The following is a 24,797-nucleotide window of genomic DNA, read 5'->3' on the forward strand; positions in this document are numbered from 1 at the left end:
TGTACATTAATGAGGAAAAAAATGAACTTAAATGATTTTAGCAAATGGCTGCAATATAACAAAGAGTGAAAAATTTAAGGGGGTCTGAATACTTTCAGTCCCCACTGTATATCAGTCCGATACTGCATCGGCCCCCTGCTGGCTCTAAGATAGAGGACTGAGCGATCAAACACATCTGAGCGCCACAAACCAAAAACGCTATTTAATTCACTTTTAATATTCAACGCAAACTCCTCTATCTATCCATGTCTCCATGCTTTATTTTGCTGATAAATCATTTTGAACCCCCCCCCTTACTTTTTTGGTCATGGCCATCTTGAGTAAGGGAAAATGATTCATGTATCATTTACTTCTTGTAACCCATCTGCCCTTAGCTCAGGTTTACAGGCAGGAGGGTGTGTTTAGCTGAGAAAACCCCTCCTCCCCTCCTGAAGACTCCTGGGATGTATGTCATCATTTGTCTAGGCATAGAAAGCAGGAAGCAGCTGAATAAATGTGAAAAACAAGCAAATATTATATATTTTCCTGTATATTTACTAATGCAAGCAGCATACGAATTACAAATAGTCAATGTTGATCGAGAGAGTGAAGTTCCACTTTAATGTCTGTGCAATTCTCTTCAATAGCAGCATTCAAGTTGAGTATTTTCAATTTTATTGACATTGACTGATGTTTTAATGTATATAAATATATTTTTGATAAAAAAAAAAAATGTGTGTTTTTTTTTTTTTTTTTTACAAGAGAAGAGGTAGAGTGTGAACTTCTCTTCATCGGACTTCTGATATTAGAAAATCGTTTGAAACCAGAGACAGTTCCTGTATTATGTGAGATGAACAATGCCTTAATCAGGACTGTGATGATCACAGGTATATGCAGTATTGTGTCTCTCTAGATTTAACACAACCAATCTGTTAGCAATAAATTAAATCTAAAATGTAATTCCTTGTGGTAACAACATATTATTCCTTTTCTGAAGATTGATCCAGGCATTGATCCAGCCACCACACGTCATACGGCAAACTGCTCCATCCGTAGGACTCATCTGTGGTGGGACAGTTGGATATTTATCCCTTGGCTACTTAGCCAATATTGCTGTTCCCAGTAAACTGTTTGTCCAACCTACCTGGATGTGAACTACATGGGCATACATCACAGAATAGATTTTGCAGATACTATGCACCTTGAGAATGTGCCCAATATTTACAATACTTACAGTTTGCGAATTATGTAATATCAGCATGGACTCTTCTGTCCTCAATGCCTGCTTAGACATGGAATCATCACATTGGAATTTATTTGAATGCTAAAAAACTTTTTGAACCCTCACTCCCTGAGGAAGGTATTTGAACATCTCATACCAGAAACGCGTCGGGCATTTGGGCATTGATATTGTATGCTAATTATGTGTACAACATTTGTTTGACTTTCCATGTAACATACGTTGTGCATCTTTGTCACATGTGGATTTTATATGTCTTTTATTCTATATCATTAATGATTGTTTTTTACATACTTTTTGAGTGAGTGGTCTGTTAAAGTCCCAATTGAGGGGGTTACCATTTTTGTTCCTTTAGACTTTAGAGGGGCCGCATTGTGGCCAGCGGGAGAGGAAATATTCCTGGCATTAGTGGGAGTAAACATCGTTACATTTGGTATTAGGGGAAGGAATAGTGCTCCGTCATTGGTATTATTGGGAGAAATGTTGTCCCATTATTGGTGTCAAGTGGCAGAATTGTGTCTCGTATCAGTGGGAGGAATAGCGCCCCAAGGGCCGGATAAAAACAAGCAAAGGGCCACATCTGGCCCTTGTTCCTCAGTTTGGAGACCACTGCTATAGAACCACCCTGGAATGCAATGACTAGATTTGTGTCTACCTACACTGTGTGCCTCAATAGAAACACACAGCCCTATAGCCCAAGATGGCAAGGCACTCCCCTGCTCCTCCTTCTGCAGTCAAAAGGGAGAAGGTTAAGTAGCACTGTTAGATTAACCAATACATTAGGGAGTGGGCAGGACTGGATGCAGCCAGCTGTTGATTGATAAACAACAGTCTTACGAATCAGGAAAAAAACAATGCTGATAGACCTTGCAACTTTTTTTTCTTTTCACTGTATTTCAAGATGGCACAGCCTACATGAGGGACAATGCTGCTTTAAAATCAGGGGCAGTGTAGCAGGGTTGTCCAGGAAGTTACATTAGGTGGTTGTCACAGGCAGTATTTGTGACACTTTGTAGGGGGACTAAGAAAAAGGGTACGCGCAGATGCACTTACAATTATGTGTTGCAATACATATTTTATTAATGGGAGGCCATAGTTATACTTTAACATTTTGTTCAAACTTCATAACTACTGCTTTACTTTACATACTCTGGTAAAGTACATAATACAATTTTTGGTTTTAAATTAGGAAGGAAACACTGTTCATTATTCCCAGCTGTCACTACTTTGTGAGATTTTTTTTTTTAGTTAAAAATGAGAGATAGGCTGCTTTCACACTGGGGCGTTTGGGGCGTCGGCAGTAAAGCGCTGATATTTTTAGCGTCACTTTACTGTCGTTTTAGCGGCGCTATTCACCCGTATTCGCCCGCTAGCGGGGAGCTGTTAGCCCCGCTAGCCGCTAGCGCCCGAAAAAGGGTTGAAACCGCTCGCAAAGCGCCGCTACAGTGGCGCTTTGCCGGCGGTTCGATGCCGCTGCCCATTGATTTCAATGAGCAGGGGCGCTTTAGGAGCGGTGTATACACCGCTTCTACAGCGCTGGAAAGATGCTGCTAGCAGGACTTTTTTTTACCGTCCTACAAGCGCACCGCTCCAGTGTGAAATCACTCGGGCTTTCACACTGGAGTGAGAGGAGAGGCTCTTTACAAGCACTATGCAGGCGCTATTTTTAAAGCTGTAAAGCACATCAGTGTGAAAGCAGCCATAGAAATATAGGCATGGTTCAATCACATGTAGTGGGATTGTAGTGTGTAGTAAAAAATTCCGCGCTAAAACCACATATAAATAAGCAGCAGTAAACAGTGCGACAACACCAATCAAATATAGAAAAAATTATAAACCGCGCTAAACAAAACTTATAATTGGTAAGGTGGAGGTGTTACCTACCACCAGCATATATTGAAAAAATATAAAAAACAATAAAACACAAAAGGAAAAAGTCCAAATATTATGAAGTGGAATTAATCTTCAAAGATGACAGGATGTTCAGCTTATTATAGGTAACGATCCAAAATGAGCTAAGATTGCCCTTACCAGAACTCCAGTAACAATGGGCGGATGGCATTAAACCCTGCCTGGGGGTTTGGGATGAGAAAACCAAACCGCACCGTCCGTTTTCAAATTGTAGTCCCCTCAATGGATGCAGGAGAAAACACAAAAAGAACTGGCCATAGTGTAGTATATCAAATGCTCAGCATGGACAAACAGACATATCAAACACCCTGGTGAGCACACAAAAATAAACCAAAAAGGAAAACAGGGGGGGTGGGAGAGTGAAAAAACCCACCACCGTGGCTGTAGATTGTGCTTACCGACTCACGGTGGTAACCAAGCTCTATGTTAGACTAGGAACTGATCAATAGTTGACCGGGAACACTTTAATTCGTCCACATTAGCCAGGAATCCATACCATCAGGATTGTAGTGTGTTTTATAGTTTTTTACTTTCACTATCAGTTAGCAACCTACAATGAACCATTTTTGTTACTAGCCTCACTTTAGCATCCTGAAAAGTGAATGGTTGCTTTTTAATAAATCATTTATCATATGGTTTTTGCTCTTTCCACTGATTTACTGTGTATGATGTTTTATTTTAAATATAATACCATATTCTGAAACCAAATAATATCATATTTATGCCATAGGTGATAATCTTCAAACAGCAATTACTGTAGCACGAAATTCTGGCATTGTACAAAAGAATGTTAAGGTTATTCTAATTGAAGCACGTGAGCCAACGAAAGACTATCCTGCATCCATTACATGGAAACAAATGGAAGGTCGTAATGGCGAAAGCATTGAAATAACAGTAAGATATTTAAAATTTTTCTTAACGAAGGAAGTTTAATAACAAAAAAAAAAAAAAATAACAGAACATCAAAACAGACATATTATATGCATTTAAAAGTATGGGGTTGATTTACTAAAGGCAAATAGGTGGTTTACTTTTCAATGGGATTTTCCTTCGGCTTAGTGAATGTGAGGAAACTCTGCTGACTTCCATCATCAAATCATGTGCAAGCTAATTTTTTTAAAATGTATTTTATTTTAATTGCACATGATTGGGTATTCTTTGCAAAGTCAATTTTTCATTACATTCACTAAGCTAGGGGGAAATTTCCTTCCAAAGTGAAATTCCCTTGCAAAGTGAAATTCTATTTACCTTAAATCAAGCCCTACGACTTTTAATCATGACATACTTTTTATATCACATGGTAATTTTTTAATATGCGCTAAGCCCCACGGCAATAACAAAAAAATGTATCTTCTAATATGTTGCATAATAATATATTTATGATTGGGATGTGTCTTGCTTAATGCCATATGCAATTGTAATTTATTTTATTACAGGCAGTGTCAGGTTGATATGATTATAGCAGTATATGAGAAAAAGGGAGGGGTTTTAATTATAGGTGTCTTCAACATGCCTGATCTTAACTGGAGTTTCCAAACTGCACTTACAAGAAGGAGCAGATATATGTTGGAGGCTTTAAATGAGGTTTCTCTGATAAAGTTAGTAAAAAGGTCAACCGGAGGAGACCATATTCTGTACCTGGTGCTGACAAATAGGAATCAATTATCTGATGATAAAGTAGGAGAGCTTGTCTTTGGCTTGATATTTGAACAAACACTAAAAATTCATATACAAAAACAAAAGTTCTTAATTTCAAAAAGACACATTTTCCTGGAATGGGTGAATTTCTAAAAAGTGAATTAAAATGTTGGAGCTGCTCTACAGGAGCCAATAATCAGTGGGCACTTAAAGTCTACCATCTGAGGCAACTAGTTTATATGTCAGTCAGTATAGCAAGGCTGGCCAATGGCCATAGACAGGGCAAATTTCTTTAATGCAACCACGGGTTGGAGGAAAGAAATTTGCACGATTCCAACATCAACACAAACCGTGCTGACAGGGGAATCCCTCCTGCCAAGCAACTGTCTGCTCTGGGGGGGGGGGGGGCAGGAGTGAGCAGGGGAAGCCGTCTCCGCCAGCAGAACACAGTGATTTATGCTAGTGGCTTTAGCAGCCGCTAAGGATAATCGCACAAAAACCCCTAACTAATGAATTATGGACTTTACCGGTACTACTAAAGTATTGTAAAATTATCAAATGTTTATTAATACAAAGAATACAAGTGGTATAGGCAATAACAGAGTTGATATGAACATTCACAAGTAAAACTATATGATACTGTTTGATAGTTTCCTCATCATCTCTGCTGTGATTGGGTGATGGGTTGCTTGCTGTGACTTTGACGTGTTTCACGGGTCGCTGCCCGCTTCATCAGGAAGAAATATATACAGCCAAGCTCTATAATAATAAAGAGATACACATTTATCAGTTAAACACAAACAGACTGTTAAGTAGAGCTGTACACCCCAGTTTTTGGGATAAGAGCTCAATATACCTCAATATACCTATCATATATGTATAGAAAAACATGCATAATTCCGATTGCCGATTTCCCCAACAGATGGAGCAGTTCATTGGGCAAATATGTGTGCCTTAGAATCTCCAAAAGACACGATTCAAGCGTTGGTAATGAGGACTATCTAAGATATAAAAAATAGAAAAAACTGGACAAAGTGATACAATAAGAAAGAGGGAGGACAAAAAAGAAGAGATTCCATAAAATAGAATGGGGGTCCTGCAGAATCTCAGCTACACCTCTACTCCCCATATTGAGAAAATATTGTTATGCTGGGCTCTCCATATAATCATTTAATCAAAGATCAAAGCCTCCACCATAATTAACAACTCATCTATAAAGTCTGATAGTCACAGTACCTAATGGCCCGTACACACGATCCGAAAATCGGACGACAGATCGTCCGTTTTTTTTTTTTTGCATGCTAGTCGTATATCGAACCTGAAGAGTTTACTAAAGTAATTAAAAGTCTAGTACTACAGATTAAAAAAAATCAAAAGTTATGTCATGTGTTGTAGTGCATTTGTATTGTATTTTCGGATGACAACTGTACTGATTAAACAAAACTTGTACGATCTGGTATTGCACAAGAAACATTTTTCTGTTTGTCCGATTGGATAATATCGGATGAACTGACGTGATCGGCTCTCGAAAGCTCTGTACTAACGATCCGATTATCGTGTGATTGCGTCTAAGCGGTATTTTTTCGTCCGATTTTCAGATCACGTGTATGGGTCACATGTCTTAAAGAAAACAAGAGCAAAATACCTTAATTAGTTTGCATAGCAGTGTGTGGTAAAAGCATGCACAGCTTGAAATGTAATGGCAGCATGGAGAGGACAAGCAGCCAGGTTCCTTCTCCTTCCAGTGTGGCAATAGCCTGTGCCGGAGGATCCCTTCCATGTGGTTCTCTATATATAGGGGAAAGGGGTGTGGGTCTGAGGCTTGTAATGGCCTGGGCCAGTGCTGCTCGTAGATTATCAGCCACGCTTAGCGCCAAATCGCGGCTTGTGGATGAACCGTGCATGCGTCAGCCATGACCTCACAAGATGCGTAAGCATCACGATCCAAGGCATCCACACTGCGCCCGTACACAGCATCCACACTGCAGAGAACCACCATGCTGGAACAAAGGGGCCAATGGGCATGCAAGACCCAGTCACATGAACAGTCGTGTACACCCATCACATGACTGTGCATATCCACCGATCCACAGGCCGGAAACAGTGCACAAACCCCATTGGACTGACCCCAAGGGGACAGCAATCAAAAACACAAGGGGGGGCCCCCATTTTCCCAGGCGAGCACACGGCCCACAAGGACCCTCCCACCCCGCCACACATTAATGGCCCATAGGAACCGCCCAACCACTGAACGCCCATCCACTCCCCATTCTGCAAATGCCCTCCACATCACCCAGCACAGGTGAGGGCCAGGGACAACATCAAAAGGATTGGTCAATTATGGTCTTGGTCTCAATAAGGTTGAGAACCCCTGGTCCAAAGAAAAAAAAGGAAAGATAGACATGACTGAAACCTTTAAATCCATAAAGGATGTGAAAAAGTTTCAGGGCATGCAGCGTGACCTGTGCCTTTCAATACAGTATGACCTGTGCCCATCAATACAGCTTGACCTGTGCCCATCATTTCAGCATGACCTGTGCCCATCAATACAGCCTCACCTGTGCCCATCAACACAGCCTCACCTGTGCCCATCAATACAGCGTGACCTGTGCCCATCAATACAGCGTGACCTGTGCCCATCAATACAGCGTGACCTGTGCCCATCAATACAGCGTGACCTGTGCCCATCAATACAGCGTGACCTGTGCCCATCAATACAGTGTGATCTGTGTCCATCAATGCAGCCTGACCCGTGCAGAGTGAAGCCGCGTACACACGGGCAGACTTTTCGACCGGACTGGTCCGACGGACTTTCCGACGGACGTTCAATGGACTTTTGACGGACTTCCGATAAACTTTTTAACGAACGGACTTGCCTACACACGATCACACCAAAGTCCGAGGGATTCGTACATGATGACGTACACCGGACTAAAATAAGGAAGTTGATAGCCAGTAGCCAATAGCTGCCCTAGCGTCGGTTGTTGTCTGTCAGACTAGCATACAGACGAGCGGATTTCTGGGTCCGGCGGAGTTACGACGTAAAGATTTGAAGCATGTTCCAAATCTAAAGTTCGAAAAGTCCGCTGAAGGTCTGTTGAAGCCCACACACGATCGGATTGTCCACCGGACTTGGTCTGTTGGACCAGTCCGGTCAAAAAGTCTGACCGTGTGTACGCTGCATGAGAGGCAAGCCGGCCGGATCATCAGAGAGCGGGGATTGACCGCTGTAACAGCTTTATTTTGAAATGCCCGGTGTTCCCGGCACTCACCGTCACACAGTCCCACCTCCTGGCCCGAAAGCTGTTACAGCGGGCAATCCCCACTCTCTGATGATCTGGCCAGCTTGCCTCTTCCTCTACTATCTGTTCCCCTGGCTGGGAGAACAGCTCCCATTCAGCCCCGCCTGCCGGCGGTGCTCGCACCCCCCCCCCAAGGCAGTCCATGCTCGCCAGTAATCATTTTCCACTCGCAAACTGCGAGTAAGGCGAGTGCAAAATTTGAGGGCTGTGCTATGGGTACTCCTTTGCAAGTCTTACTCTTGCTTCCCCACAAATCATGCCCCTTGACATTGAAACCTATCATTCTACACAGTCTGCAGACATAGGACTTTGTTAGGTACTCCGGTAACCTGAGATCCCCTTTTTTGCCCCTTCTGCTGATTATTGATAATCCCCCCCGAGTTTAGACCATCCTCTCTCCTTCTCCTGGTGGACAACCCATGGTTTTATGAGGGTGCATTATTTTCTAACCACTTGATCGCTTAAATCCTGGGAGGCACTCAGGGAGACACATGAAATCCCACTGTGGGAAACTTACCATTATTTGCACTTGCGACATTGGATCTCGACTCTTTGTCATGCTTTCATGTACCTGTACCATGTTCATTTTGCCACTCTATGCCTCTCTTTCCTATGTGATTCAGTGGGAGCAAGATCCTGGTTCCCTCATTGAGAGGGAGGATTGGAGGAAGGCCTGAAAGATGGTGGCAAAATGTCCCTTCAATACCACAACCCTTGAAGCCACCTATAAAGTTCTCCTGTGGCGGTACTGGGTCCCGGCTTGGATTGCTCATGCCTATCCTGGTAGCAGCGACAGATGCTTTAGGAAGTGCAGTCAGCACGGGGATGTTCTGCATATCTGATGGTCGTGCCCATGACTTATAGACTTTTGGTCAGCTGCAGACATTGTTTCATGTGACAGTATGCAAGGACACCATGTTGGCTCTCCTACATTGTCTTATACTGCGCCTTTTAGCACCCCAGTAGAAATTGGCTTCCTACCTTTCTATCTCTGCCAAACGTACCATAGCTCAGGCCTGGAAGACTCCTATGGATGCCTTCCATGGTGTGAAAGCCCGGTTGACCACTATGATGGTTAGTGAACTGATGTCCAGTATTCTTAAGGATTCACACCTGAGGTTTCTCAAAGTCTGAGAACTCTGTCCTTCCCATACTTGCCTCCAACCAGTTATGGTCATTTATAGGCGTTGTCCTTGCCAGTCCCGAGGCTGTGATAACTTTTTCCTCTCTTGCTCCTCTCTCCTTTCTTGCTTTCCTCTCTCCCTTTCCTATTTTTTGTTCTTCCTTTCTCTTACCAGATAATACTTGTCATTGGGGATTGTCACCCCTAAGAGGACAGCTTGGCAATAATAATAGAAATGTTTGCTTTGACTTCCCTACTGGTCCTCCTTAGTTTTCACTAGTCCCTTGCTGATTTAACATTATACATTACCTATTTTTACTGGTTCTTGCATGTGACTATTTAGCTCTGCCCCTATATGGGCAAACTGTGAGCTTGTTATGTTTAGCCTGAAAATTCAATAAATATATTAAAACATAAAATGTACACTTTCTTTGTGAAGTTCCCTACACATTTACTTCCCTAATTTCTGTGACACATATTCACTATGACCTGTGAATGGGCACTGATATGTCACAGAACTCATAACATGAAAGGAGATTTTTCAAGTAAGCTCAACTATTGTTTGTATTGATATTACAATGCTAATGTTATAAAATGAAAGTGTGTGCTGTGACCATAGATTTCCTTTAAAGTTAACACGGCTTCACTTTATTCACTAACATTCACTTTGCTAAGTGAACACTGAATAGCCTCCAATTCTTTAGTAAATCACCCCAATATATGTTACTTTGGGCATCTCAGCATCCTTGTAGCAGATAATAAATACCAGTCTTCTTGAAAAAAAATCTACACTTTATGAAACAAGCATAAATCTAAACAAAGCAAGTACAAAACATAACAGATATTTCATAATTCGTATAACTCAACTTGAGTATTTGATAGCGCCAATAATTATATTAAAGGTTTTCTTACATTCTACAACTAGGCAATTGACATTGAGCAGCACCATGAAAAGACTAACTACTGTTTTGCCATGACTGGGAATGCCTATCAAATCATAGGACAATATTTCTACAGCCTACTTACAAAGGTATTTTTCAGTATAGGCTTAATTTGTTTTCTGTATATAAACACATACTGTACGTATATACAAATAATGAGGGACTGATTTAATGGAAAATAGTAAAACTAACATTACATTATTGTTTGAGTTATACAATAACACTTCATGTCTACTATTTCATTTCAAAATAGCTCTTATTAAATGGTGCCATTTTTGCAAGGATGTCCCCTGGACAGAAATCGAATCTCATAGAAGAATTTCAGAAAATGGAGTAAGTTCCAACCTACCATTTTCTAGACATAGAAAGACTGTTGGATGCTTGTTTTCACTTGATGTTTTTAACACCTTCCAGCCCAGCCCCAGCTTTTCTTTAATGGGGTCTTTACACCTTGGGTCGGGAAGGATTCGACCCAAGGTTTGGAAGGATCATGTAGAAATGAAAAGGTATTTATTTCCTACACTTAATGGAAATAATAATTGTCAGAATAAGTGCAGCCAGCCCCCGGTTCCGAATCACATACTTTATTACTTTATACTTTATACTGCAATACTTTATTTTAATCCAGGATAAAATACAACATAATCTCCAGCATGCTCACACGCTTCTGCCCTATGCAGGCCTTAATCATAGCCCTAGCAGGTGGTAGTAACATCCAATTTAAAAACTCTCCCACCAATCCATGTATGCCATACCAGGTGCAGAATGAATGCAGACACATTTTCATGTGGGTGTTGATTGATTCATCTTGCATCTGGTATGGCATACGTGGATTGGTGGGAGAGTTTTTAAATTGGATGTTACTATCACCTCCCGGTGCTATAATTAGGGCCTGCATAGGGCAGAAATGTGCAAGTGTGTGGGAGATTATGTTGTATTTTATCCTGTATTAAAATAAAGTATTGCATGAGATTCAGAAGCAAGTGCCGGCTACACTTATTCTGATAGAAGAAGGGATGACAGGTGCCCTGCCGTGCACTGCTTGTGTTGCACCTAAACTCCCTCTAAATACTAATGATAGCTAGTAAAAAATACATTTGAGATAAAACCAAAAAATAAATATTAATGTGTAGTTTTTTTTTTTTTTTTTTCAGTTACTATGTTGCTATGTGTGGCGACGGAGCCAACGATTGTGGAGTAAGTTTGCAAATAATACAATGTATGTTTGTCATTTTTAACATATTTACACTAGATGGATACTAACACTAATTATATAAATAAGTACTCTAGATATTTATGTGTACAACCAAATTCTCAAATGTCAAATGAACACTTTTATAAAATGAGCATTGTCATAAGGCTTCACAATGATATTTATGGCTCAAAGACTATATCAAGATAATAAAGGGCCAGAAAATCCAAAAGTGATATTTTAAATAAAGGTGGACTCTGGTCAGGCTATCGGGTTCTAGCTGCTTATGCGTCTTGTAATATCGAACAGCAAGATCATTCTGCTTAATGTGTCATTAAACCCACATCCTATCATTAAATTCTGTATTACATGCTGTTCATGCTCACTCAGTCACTATGGGATTTGTTTTCTATGTTCTGCAAAAGAACCTGGTTGATCCTGCTTTTCTCTGTCTCCCCATCCTGTCCATGTCCCCACTGCAGTTGGAGATTTTGCAGAGCAGTGTTGGCAGCTAGTGCACATGCTCAGTTTTCAGTGTATTTCCTACCCTGAACACTTCCTCCCTATCAAACCTGAGCAGCCCATGTGACTTTAAAGCCACACATGTGGGTGTATACACAGTGGTAAATGACAACCCACTCCCTCCCTCCTCCTCCATGCCCACTAACCAGCTAAACAAATGAGACTGGGACATTGTATCTTAAATGATGGAGACTTCACTACCTTGTTATTCTAAGACACGGGCTGGTGAGCCTGTGACTGGCAGAAATCTCTCCCACCATGCTATTGCAAAAAAAAATAATAAAGATTTAATTTCAAATATATATTTGTATGAGGATTTTTTTTTTATTTTGAACATGTGGACTAGAGGACTAGAAACTCCTCCTGCTTATGTTTTCCTGCAGACAGGCTAGGAAAAATCTGGGTCATGTGACAGCTGTATATCAATTAGGAAAGAAGGTACTTAGATGCTTTTTTTAATTAAAATAATTTCAGTGCCATCATCCACATACAGAAAGAGAAGGGATAATGTAAATTAAACAGTGTGTGTTTAGTATCACTTTAATTCCTGAACCCTAATGATTGCTAAATCCTAACATTGGCAAATTGTGACTGTGCACATTTATATTTTAGGCTTTAAAAGTAGCACATGCTGGTATATCCCTGTCTGAACAAGAGGCTTCTGTCGCTTCTCCATTTACATCACAAATAACTAATATCCAGTGTGTTCCTGAACTTATTAAGTAAGTTGTTATTTTATTTCATTTTGTGAATGCACTTTTTTTTGTTATTGCATAGGTTGCTAAATGTAATATCCTGCTTCACAGCAGAACATTTCAGATATAAAATATAAAGAGAGGTAGGTATGAAGAAGGTACACAGTAGTGGTATTGTTATATTGTTGTGTAACCCTCACTATATACAGTACCTCACAAAAGTGAGTACACCCCTCACATTTTTGTAAATATTTTATGCTATCTTTTCATGTGACAACACTGAAGAAATGACACTTTGTTACAATGTAAAGTAGTGAGTGTACAGTTTGTATAACGGTGTAAATCTGCTGTCCCCTCAAACTAACTCAACACACAGCCATTAATGTCTAAACTGCTGGCAACAAAAGTGAGTATACCCCTAAGTGAAAATGTACAAATTGGGCCCAATTAGCCATTTTCCCTCCTCGATGTCATGTGACTCATTATTGATACAAGGACTCAGGTGTGAATGGGAGCGGGTGTGTTAAATTTGGGGTTTGCTCTCACTCTCTCATACTGGTCATTGGAAGTTCAACATGACACCTCATGGCAAAGAACTCTCTAAGGACCTGAAAAAAAGAATTGTTGCTCTACATAAAGATGGCCTAGGCTATAAGAAGGTCGCCAGGACCCTGAAACTGAACTGCAGCATGGTGGCCAAGACCATTCAGTGCTTTAACAGGACAAGTTCCACTCAGAAAAGGCCTCACCATGGTCGACCAAAGAAGTTGAGTGCACATGCTCAGCATCATATCCAGAGGTTGTCTTTGGGAAATAGACATATGAGTTTTGCCAGCATTGCTGCAGAGGTTGAAGGGTGGGGGGTCATCCTATCAGTGCTCAGACCATACACCGCACACTGCAGCAAATTGGTCTGCATGGCAGTCGTCCCAGAAGGAAGCCTCTTCTAAAGATGATGCACAAGAAAGCCGGCATACAGTTTGCTGAAGACAAGCAGACTAAGGACATGGATTACTGGAACCATGTCCTGTGGTCTGATCAGAACAAGATAAACTTATTTGGTTCAGATGGTGTCAAGCGTATGTGTCGGCAACCAGGTGAGGAGTACAAAGACAAGTGTGTCTTGCCTACAGTCAAGCATGGTGGTGGGAGTGTCATGGTCTGGGGCTGCATGAGTGCTTACCGGCACTGGGGAGCTGCAGTTCATTGAGGGAACCATGAATGCCAACTTGTACTGTGACATACTGAAGCAGAGCATTATCCCCTCTCTTTGGAAACTGGGCCTCAGTGCAGTATTCCAAAATGATAACGACCCAAAACACACCTCCAAGACGACCATTGCCTTGCTAAAGAAGCTGAGGGTAAAGGTGATGGACTGGCCAAGCACGTCTCCAGACCTAAACCCTATTGAGCATGTGTGGGGCATCCTCAAATGGAAGGTGGAGGAGCGCAAGGTCTCTAACATCCACCAGCTCCGTGATGTCATCATGGAGGAGTGGAAGAGGACTCCAGTATCAACCTGTGAAGCTCTGGTGAACTCCATACCCAAGAGGGTTAAGGCAGTGCTGGAAAATAATAGTGGCCACACAAAATATTGACACTTTGGGCCCAATTTGAACATTTTCACTTAGGGGTGTACTCACATTTTTTTCCAGCTGTTTAGACATTGATGGCTGTGTATTGAGTTATTTTGAGGGGACAGCAAATTTACACTGTTATACAAGCTGTACACTCACTACTTTACATTGTAGCAAAGTGTCATTTCTTCAGTGTTGTCACATGAAAAGATATAATAAAATATTTACTAAAATGTGAGGGTTGTACTCACTTTTGTGAGATACTGTATATCCAATTATATATATCCGAAGGCATGTATAGCAGTACAAACCAGAACATGTTCTAATTTTCCCCCACTCTATGCATAATTGTAGATAACTGATCCCAGAGTACATTTATATACGCATAAAATATGTAATAATTAATTGGTCCATGTCGGCACAAAGCATTGCTCTGACCTGTCCCAGAAACCCTGCAGAGAGAAGAGGGAGAAGGGCGGGGATTCCCAAATTTGCACTGGCCTTGTGGACACTGACAGCTCACAACCAACAGAGTTAAGTACAGCAGGAAGCTGGGGGGATGCTGTAGGATATTGGTTCACCTTTTCATTTTTTTCTGAAAAGATTAACTAACCCTTAAAGTAATTCCCAACATTCAGAGAAGTGTAGCCATATCCACTGTTGTGTAAGGGGGTGGAGAAAAGGGTGGCCCAGGAGAGTGGAGGGTACTTGAGTACCCGCACCTGTTCTGACAAGAAAAACCCTATGCCTAGCTATTATTATAATTCACAGGGCATATTTCTCTGCATCACAATAAAACTACAAACCAGAAATCTGGAATTTCCTCTTCATTCAAATGCATCCCATGAATTCGGAACTCCTCTTATGCCTCCTAAATGCCTAACATCCACTCAAATGACTTGGTTATGCAGCACAACCAAATTTTACCAGCAGGTGTCACTGTAAATTAAATCTGTAGCTACACCATGGGGTTGGTTTATGCAAAGAAACCAATCAGCTTCCAAGTTTTTTTGGCAAAGCTTAATTGAACAAGCTGAAGTTAAATGCTTATTGGCTACCATGCACAGCTGCACCAGATTTTGCTATCTCCAGTTTTAGTAAATCAACCCCAGTGTCTTTCAAGAATCCATATCAGCTAGGGAAGTTATTTGTACACAGAAGAGGCCCCAAGGTCAGAGATGAGCCTCCCTATTGCTCCTTTTTAATTTGACAATACTCAACCAATGCATTTGTATAACTTTGACCACCTGATTTACCATTTTCTGAATTCACACCTTTGCAAGTGCATTTAATAAGATAATATTCACAAAGAGAAATAAACTTCTGAAATGACTTCTTCTAACAATTTCTGATTGCAAAGGGAAGGTCGAGCAGCTCTTGTGAGTTCATTTGCTGTCTTCAAATATGTCACACTATACGCCATGATACAGTTTGTTTGTCTGCTCCTGCTCTTCTGGGTAAGTAATTCTAGATTTATTGTCATTCAGACTAAAAATACATTTCTAGAATATATTTCTGATTAATTATACACATTCTAAAATCAGTGTGCCCAGCCAAAATAATTCCATGCTAGAAATCTTAACTTATGATATCTACAATGCTGTTAATGAACATTCTTAAAGACAAAATACATTTTTTAAGGATGTTCTTACATTAGGCCGTAATGTGTTATATTGAAGCTCTTTAACCTCCCTGGCGGTATTCCCGAGTCTGGCTCGGGGTGAAATTTCAGTACCAAAAGCAGTATCCAGGCAAAGTAACTTACCTTGTCCCCTGGATCCTGCGATGTCTCCCCACTGTGTCTGCAAGCTGTCATCTCGCTCAATTCACAGTGCCGAGTGCCGAGTGCTGAGCTCCATTCCCTGCGAGCGTTCAAAAAATTAAAAACACACAATACATACAGTACACTGTAATCTTACAGATTACATTACTGTATAAAATAATTACACATCCCCTTTGTCCCTAGTGGTTTGTCCAGTGCCTTGCATGCATTTTTATTTTATAAATACTGTCCTTTCTGCCTGGAAACTGGAGATTGTCTATAGCAACCAAAAAGTGTCCCTTTACGTCAAAAGTGGTTTTCGACCAGCAATAAAACAGCGATAATAAATTAGAATCACTTGCAGAATTGAGCGATAGTGATTTGTGGGGAAATTCGTCATCAAACATTGAAAGTAATGACAGTGACAATTCTGCAACTGAGTTTTAGTGTTTTTGATTTGATTTCATTTGATTACATTATTGAATATTTTTTATTATTATTATATTATTATTTTTTATAATTATTTACAGTTATTTATTATATTTTAATTTATGATTTTGTGTTTCAAACTTTATCATACCCGGGATGTCTACTAGACTCTAGTTTGGACAGATTTAAGTGAGTTATTCCTAAGAATTACAGGCCTACAATATAAAACGCCAAATTTCCATGCAAAATAATTGTACCGCTTTCAGCATCAAAAATCTGAAATAATCATACCGTCAGGGAGGTTAATTTTGTTGTAGAATCTGGGAAAGTTTAGGAGCCTTTATGTGAACCCATAGCACTTCCACCACTGTTTTTTTTCTACGTTTAAGCCTCTATTCTGTGCTTTACAGAAAACTAGAATGTGCTATAACTTGCTTCTCTCTTGCAGTAAAAAGACGAAAAAAATAACTTACAACTATTGTGTTTTCCAGCAACTGAAAATAGTTGGCCTTTACCAGTACCTGATCCAAGATGTGGGAATTACAATATTAGTAACCTTAACGAGTATGTTTTTTTACATGTACAATTAAGATCATCATGTTTCTTTGCTAATTTATAAAAAGCAAGTATCATATACAATAGGTATCATATGACAATCTGTTGGTCAATTAGGAAAAAAATATTTTACTTACTTCAAAGTAAATTTTTGAAGAAGACATTTTAAAGTAAAAGTAAAGGCTAATAAAAGTCTGTTTAAAAATGTTTCCTCCCACCTCCTCATACCTCCTCAGATTCACACCATGTATGGACAGGCTGAATAAACCCAAATTAATCAATTAGCTTGGATACAACCACAGCTTTTACATGTGATTATCACAATTATCACTCTCTTTTATAAACAGTAGATAGGAGGAAGGCGGAGGCAAAATTCTTAAGCAGACCTATATTGGCCAATACGTCCACTTTAAAGTGGTTCTAAAGCCAAAACATTTTTACCTGAATGCATTCCCTACATTAAGGTAAAATATGTTGTTTAGGTAGCAGTATTGCCCCTTTAACCCCCCCCCCCCCCATACTTACCCAAGTTCCCCTCTCTCACAGGATTTGCTGTCAATCAAATCCTGTGACAAAGGGAGTAGGTGCTGGGCAGAGCTACGCTGCCTATATCTATGGATGCAGTCAGCATGGCTTGGGATCAAGCCCACATGAGTTCCCCCATAGCAAGCGGCTTGCTATAGAGGCACTCAGAAGGGAGGAGGAGCCAGGATCGGCAGCAGGGGACCCAAGAAAAAGAGGTTTGGGGCCACACTGTAGAATTCAATTGTACAGAGCAGATACAGTGGGGATGGAAAGTATTCAGACCCCCTTAAATTTTTCACACTTTTTTATATTGCAGCCATTTGCTAAAATCATTTAAGTTCATTTTTTTCCTCATTAATGTACACACAGCACCCCATATTAACAGAAAAACACAGAATTGTTGACATTTTTGCAGATTTATTAAAAAAGAAAAACTGAAATATCACATGGTCCTAAGTTATCAGACCCTTTGCTCAGTATTTAGCAGAAGCACCCTTTTGATCTAATACAGCCATGAGTCTTCCTGGGAAAGATGCAACAAGTTTTTCACACCTGGATTTGGGGATCCTCTGCCATTCCTCCTTGCAGATCCTCTCCAGTTCTGTCAGGTTGGATGGTAAACGTTGGTGGACAGCAATTTTTAGGTCTCTCCAGAGATGCTTAATTGGGTTTAAGTCAGGGCTCTGGCTGGGCCATTCAAGAACAGTCACAGAGTTGTTGTGAAGCCACTCCTGCATTATTTTAGCTGTGTGCTTAGGGTCATTGTCTTGTTGGAAGGTAAACCTTTGGCCCAGTCTGAGGTCCTGAGCACTCTGGAGAAGGTTTTCACCCAGGATATCCCTGTACTTAGCCGCATTCATTTTTCCCTCAATTGAAACCAGTCGTCCTGTCCCTGCAGCTGAAAAACACCCCCACAGCATGATGCTGCCACCACCATGCTTCACTGTTGGGACTGTATTGGACAGGTGATGAGCAGTGCCTGGTTTTCTCCACACATACCACTTAGAATTAAGGCCAAAAAGTTCTATCTTGGTCTCATCAGAACAAAGAATCTTATTTCTCACCATCTTGGAGTCCTTCAGGTGGTTCTTAGCAAACTCCATGCAGGCTTTCATGTGTCTTGCACTGAGGAGAGGCTTCCGTCGGGCCACTCTGCCATGAAGCCCCGACTGGTGGAGGGCTGCAGTGATGGTTGACTTTCTACAACTTTCTCCCATCTCCCGACTGCATCTCTGGAGCTCAGCCACAGTGATCTTTGGGTTCTTCTTTACCTCTCTCACCAAGGCTCTTCTCCCCCGATAGCTCAGTTTGGCTGGACGGCCAGTTCTAGGAAGGGTTCTGGTTGTCCCAAACGTCTTCCATTTAAGGATTATGGAGGCCACTGTGCTCTTAGGAACCTTAAGTGCAGCAGAAATTTTTTTGTAACCTTGGCCAGATCTGTGCCTTGACACAATTCTGTCTCTGAGCTCTTCAGGCAGTTCCTTTGACCTCATGATTCTCATTTACTCTGGCATGCACTGTGAGCTGTAAGGTCTTATATAGACAGGTGTGTGGCTTTCCTAATCAAGTACAATCAGTATAATTAAACACAGATGGACTCAAATGAAGGTGTAGAACCATTTTAAGGATGATCAGAAGAAATGGACAGCACCTGAGTTAAATATATGAGTGTCACAGCAAAGGGTCTGAATACTTAGGACCATGTGATATTTCAGTTTTTCTTTTTTAATAAATCTGCAAAAATGTCAACAATTCTGTGTTTTTCTGTCAATATGGGGTGCTGTGTGTACATTAATGAGGAAAAAAATGAACTTAAATGATTTTAGCAAATGGCTGCAATATAACAAAGAGTGAAAAATGTAAGGGGGTCTGAATACTTTCCGTCCCCACTGTAAGTATAATATGTTTGTTGTTTTAAAAAAATAATATCTATATCTAATATAATTAATCTATAAACACGAAATGCAAAAAAAAAAACATTTTTGAGAGTTAATAAAATGATCTGTGTATACCAGATGTAATAATCTGTGTACCATGTCTAGGACCCCTTTCACACTGGGGCGGTTTGCAGGCGTTATTGCGCTAAAAATAGCGCCTGCAAACTGACTCAAAACAGCCGCTGCTGTTTGTTCAGTGTGAAAGCCCGAGGGCTTTCACACTGAAGAGGTGCGCTGACAGGAGAAGAAAAAAACTCATGCCAGCCGCATCTTTGGAGCGGTGAAGGAGCAGTGTATTCACCGCTCCTAAACCGCTCCTGCCCATTGAAATTAATGGGACAGCCCGGCTATACCGCGGCTATAGCCGCACTATACGAGTGGTTTTAACCCTTTTACGGCCGCCAGCAGGGGGTTAAAACCGCACCGCTAGCGGCCGAATACCGCGGTAAAGCAGCACTATAAATAGCGCTGTTTTACCGCTGACACCCCCTACCGCCCCAGTGTGAAAGCAGCCTTAGTATTTCTGAGGCAATTAACCCTCTGCACACTGTTATTCAATCATACAAGGTATTACCTCTGCCTTGTAATGCAATACATGTTTAACCACTTGACGACCGCCTCACGCCGATGTACGTGGCACGGACAGGCAGAATCACGTACATACACGTCATCTTCCTTCTGCGGGCGGGGGGTCCGATCGGACCCCCCCCCGGTGCCAGAGGCGGTCGCCATTTCTTTCCGGGCGATGAGAGGTGAGGGGGAGGCCATACATTCGTGGCCACCCCCTCCCGATCGCTCCCGGCAAATGAAAATCCTTCCTGTGTCTCTGTAATGTAAACAGAGGCACAGGAAGTGATGTCATCCCTCCTCGAGCCGGTCTTTTTGATCCGGCGCCGAGGAGAGAAGACTTCCAAGTAAGTGCACCAACACTACACTGTCAGTAGAACAAGCCAGGCACACTTTTCACCCCCCTTCACCCCCCGATCACCCCCCGATCACCCCCCGATCACCCCCCTGTACCCCCTGTCACACTGACACCAATAGCAGTTGTTTTTTTTTTTTGCATTGGTGTCAGTTTGTGACAGTTATAAGTGTTAGGGCAGTTAGGTTAGCCCCCTTTAGGTCTGGGGTACCCCCCTTTAGGTCTGGGGTACCCCCCTTTAGGTCCAGGGTACCCCCTAACCCCCTTAATAAAGGTTAACCCCTTGATCACCCCCCGTCGCCAGTGTCGCTAAGCGATCGTTTTTCTGATCGCTGTATTAGTGACACAGGTGATGCTAGTTAGGGAGGTAAGTATATAGGTTCGCTGTCAGTATTTTGTGACAGGGACCCCCATATACTACCTAATAAAGGTTTTAACCCCCTGATTGCCCCCTAGTTAACCCTTTCACCAGCGATCACCGTATAATTGTTACGGGTGACGCTGGTTAGTTGGTTTGTTTATTATAGTTTATTATAGTTTATTATAGTTTTAGGGCACCCGCCGTTTATTACCTTATACAGGTTTAACCCCCTAATTGCCCGGTGGTGATATAAGTTAAGTTTTTAGGGTCAGATAAGCTCTGCATCGCCCCAGGCAGCGTCAAGTTAGTGCCAGTACCGCTAACACCCACGCACGCAGCATACACCTCCCTTAGTGCTATAGTATCTGAGCGGATCGATATCTGATCCGATCAGATCTATACTAGCGTCCCCAGCAATTTAGGGTTCCCATAAACGCAGTGTTAGCGGGATCAGCCCAGATACCTGCTAGCACCTGCGTTTTGCCCCTCGGCCCAGCCCAGCCCACCCAAGTGCAGTATCGATCGATCACTGACACTTACAAAACACTAAGCACACATAACTGCAGCGTTCGCAGAGTCAGGCCTGATCCCTGCGATCGCTAACAGTTTTTTGGTAGCGTTTTGATACAGTCGCTGACAGTCAGGAGCTTTTTTGCCTGTGAGTCTCACTAGCGTACCTCTAAATTTAGAGCCCAAAATGGCAAATCAAAAGTACACTAGTGAAGAGGCCTACACGTTTCTGAGCATGACAGATAGTGAAGAGGAAGTCACTCATCTGTCAGATTCAGGCTCAGAATACGATCCTGTAGAGGGCAGCGGCTCCATGACAGATAGCTCTGACGACGGAGTTGTGGTCCCTGCTAAGGTCAGGCGTACCAGACCCCAATCTTCTTCTGTCCTTGAAGTGCAAGAACCGCAGGGCTCTCGTATGGAGCAGAGAAGTATTAGTGCCACTATTCCTTCTGGTGAACTGGCAAGCACCAGCGGCCTAGTACACCCTGGTCATACATCCAGCACTGCAGTAACACTTGGTGACGTGGCGAGTCCCATAAGTGCAGTTCAAGCTGGCGAGGTGGCAAGCACAAGTAGTGTCCCGCTGCCACCAAGAAGACAAAGACAGGCCCATCGTGCCCATAGTGCCCTTCCTGCTGCATTCGCCAATCCGAATTGGGAACCCACCACTTCTGCAGCACCCGTACTTCCCCCATTCACTGGCCAACCCGAAATTCAGGTGGAAACAGTTGATTTTACGCCACTGGATTTTTATTCACTGTTTTTCACCGAAGATCTCTATAGATCTATTGTGGACCAAAGCAATTTATACGCTGGTCAACACATCGCCGCTAATCCCCAGTGCTCCCTTGCCAGAGATTGGAGACCAATTACGGTCTCTGAATTTAAGATCTTTCTGGGGCTTTCCCTCAACATGGGCTTGAATAAAAAGAGTAAGTTGCGGTCATATTGGTCCACTGACCCAATTTACCATGCGCCCGTGTTCTCTGCTTCCATGGCCAGGGCACGATACGAGCAGATTTTGTGCTTCATGCACTTCAACGACAATGAACTCTGTCGTCCTCGTGGAGACCCTGGATACGATCGGCTCTACAAAATTCGGCCCCTCGTAAACCACTTTAACCAACGTTTTGCAGACTTGTTTACTCCCCATCAAGTTGTCTGCATTGATGAGTCCCTGATTAAATTTTCTGGCCGCTTGTCATTCAAACAGTACCTTCCCAGCAAGCGTGCCAGATACGGGGTCAAGATGTATAAGCTCTGTGACAGGGCCACAGGCTATACATGTAGTTTTATGGTTTACGAGGGCAAAGATAGTCACGTAGAGCCGACAAAATGCCCTGACTACATAGGAAGCACTGGCAAGATAGTGTGGGACTTGGTGTCACCCTTATTCGGAAAGGGGCACCACTTGTACGTGGACAATTATTACACGAGCGTGCCACTTTTTAGTCACTTGTTTGATCAGCAGATTGGAGCATGTGGCACCGTGCGACCTAATTGCCGGGGCTTTCCTCAGCGGCTTGTAGATTCCCATCTTAGGCTGGGGGAGAGAGCCTGCTTGAAGTGTAATAACTTGCTCGCTATGAAGTGGAGGGATAAGAAGAATGTTTTCGTTCTCACCTCCCTTCATGCAGACAGGACGACCCAAATTACTACGGCGACTGGTGTTGTGGAGAAACCCCTCTGTGTCCACGAATATAACCAAAATATGGGAGGGGTGGACCTCAACGACCAGTTGTTGGTGCCGTACCTAGTTGCCCGTAAGGCCAGACGCTGGTACAAAAAGTGTCTGTTTATTTATTTCAATTGGCTTTGCTGAATGCTCATGTGCTATACAGAGCTTCAGGATGGACTGGATCCTTCCTTAAATTCCAGGAAGAGATTGTCACAGCCCTTCTGTATCTAGACGGTGCTCCACCTCACCATCCCCAACCAAATGCAGTAGGCCGCCTGCATGAGAGGCATTTTCCTTATGCCCTCCCGAGTACCCCTACCCAACGAGCCCCCCAAAAAAGATGTCGTGTCTGTAGCAAGCGGATTTAGGCGTGACACCCGGTGTTATTGTCCCTCCTGTCCTGGCAATCCTGGTCTTTGCATGGGTGAATGTTTTGAACGCTACCATACACTAGTTGAGTATTAGCGTAGGGTACAGCACTGCACAGACAAGGATACACTTTCACAGGGTCTCCCAAGATGCCATCGCATTTTGAGAGACCCAAACCTGGTACCAGTTACAAAAGTTAAAGTTACTAAAAAAAGTGTATAAAAAAATAAATAAAAAAATTAAAAAAATAAAAACACAAAAAAATATAAAATAAAAAAAACAAAAATAGTTGTTGTTGTTTTATTGTTCTCTCTCTCTCTATTCTCTCTCTATTGTTCTGCTCTTTTTTACTGTATTCTATTCTGCAATGTTTTATTGTTATTATGTTTTACCATGTTTGCTTTTCAGATATGCAATTTTTTTATACTTTTTTATTTTTTTATACTTTACTGTTTACTGTGTTTTGTTGGTAACCATTTTATTGTTTTCAGGTACGCCATTCAGCTGCAGAGCGGATTTATTTATCTTGACAGCAACAGCGTTTGCTCCCACGATACATAAAGTCGTGACTCCAGCGCTGTCGGAGGTGATTTCACCACCACAGTTACATACTTCAGCATATATGCCGAAGCGTGGGGGCAGCAGTGGGTGGAGGAGCGATTTGCTCCTGCCTTTTGTGGGAGGATGCCCCCATGCTTCGGCATATATATATTTTAGGTAGGCACAGGTTGCATTAAATGTTTTATTTTTTACTATGCTTTTTTTGTATTTGCTTAGCAGGTATGGTAAGTATTACTGTTATACTGTAATGTTACTTTGTTTTTTGGTTAACCATCATTTGCTTAGCAGGTACGCCATTCAGTTGCAGCGCGGATTTATTTATCTTGACAGCAACAGCGTTTGCTCCCACGATATATAAAGCCGTGACTCCAGCACTGTCGGAGGTGATTTCACCACCACAGTTACATACTTCAGCATATATGCCGAAGCGTGGAGGCAGCAGTGGGTGGAGGAGCGATTTGCTCCTGCCTTTTGCGGGAGGATGCCCCCATGCTTCGGCATATATAAATGCTGCATGTATGCCCATCATTAGAAGTGGGTGGATGAAGGGAGGTATTCTAATGGTGGGCATACCCACCAATCAATATCTTTTTTTCGTTCAGCCCACAGGCTGCATGAAAAAAAGTTTACAATATATGCCCAACAAGGACCAGCAACGTACTGGTATGTTGCTGGACTTTGAGTGGTTATACCAGAATGATGCCTGCAGGTTTAGGTATCATCTTGGTATCATTCTTTTCAGCCAGCGGTCGGCTTTCATGTAAAAGCAATCCTAGAGGCTAATTAGCCTCTAGACTGCTTTTACAAGCAGTGGGAGGGAATGCCCCCCCCACCGTCTTCCATGTTTTTCTCTGGCTCTCCTGTCCCAACAGGGAACCTGAAAATGCAGCTGGTGATTCGGCCAGCTGACCATAGAGCTGATCAGAGACCAGAATGGCTCCAAACATCTCTATGGCCTAAGAAACTGGAAGCTACGAGCATTTCATGACTTGGATTTCGCCGGATGTAAACAGCGCCATTGCGAAATTGGGAAAGCATTTTATCACACCGATCTTGGTGTGGTCA

At 42.2% G+C, this 24,797-nt stretch overlaps 1 protein-coding gene across 6 annotated transcripts in view; it reads left to right on the forward strand.

Annotated features, from left to right (window-relative positions):
• LOC141139843 (probable cation-transporting ATPase 13A4) overlaps nucleotides 1-24,797 on the forward strand; it is a 125,326-nt gene that overhangs the window by 77,135 nt on the left and 23,394 nt on the right. For 4 of the 6 annotated variants that reach the window (XM_073626369.1, XM_073626367.1, XM_073626371.1 and 1 more), the window contains 8 exons: nucleotides 742-866; nucleotides 3,861-4,024; nucleotides 10,119-10,223; nucleotides 10,388-10,467; nucleotides 11,289-11,331; nucleotides 12,461-12,570; nucleotides 15,481-15,577; nucleotides 16,803-16,875. In XM_073626369.1, the coding sequence (XP_073482470.1) occupies nucleotides 742-866; nucleotides 3,861-4,024; nucleotides 10,119-10,223; nucleotides 10,388-10,467; nucleotides 11,289-11,331; nucleotides 12,461-12,570; nucleotides 15,481-15,577; nucleotides 16,803-16,875 (797 nt within the window). The remainder of the gene's footprint in view (nucleotides 1-741; nucleotides 867-3,860; nucleotides 4,025-10,118; nucleotides 10,224-10,387; nucleotides 10,468-11,288; nucleotides 11,332-12,460; nucleotides 12,571-15,480; nucleotides 15,578-16,802; nucleotides 16,876-24,797) is intronic. The other 2 variants (XR_012243817.1, XM_073626368.1) reach the window with 2 other exon arrangements.

This window comes from Aquarana catesbeiana, linkage group LG04 (assembly GCF_042186555.1).
Source record: "Aquarana catesbeiana isolate 2022-GZ linkage group LG04, ASM4218655v1, whole genome shotgun sequence".
Lineage (NCBI taxonomy): Eukaryota > Metazoa > Chordata > Amphibia > Anura > Ranidae > Aquarana > Aquarana catesbeiana.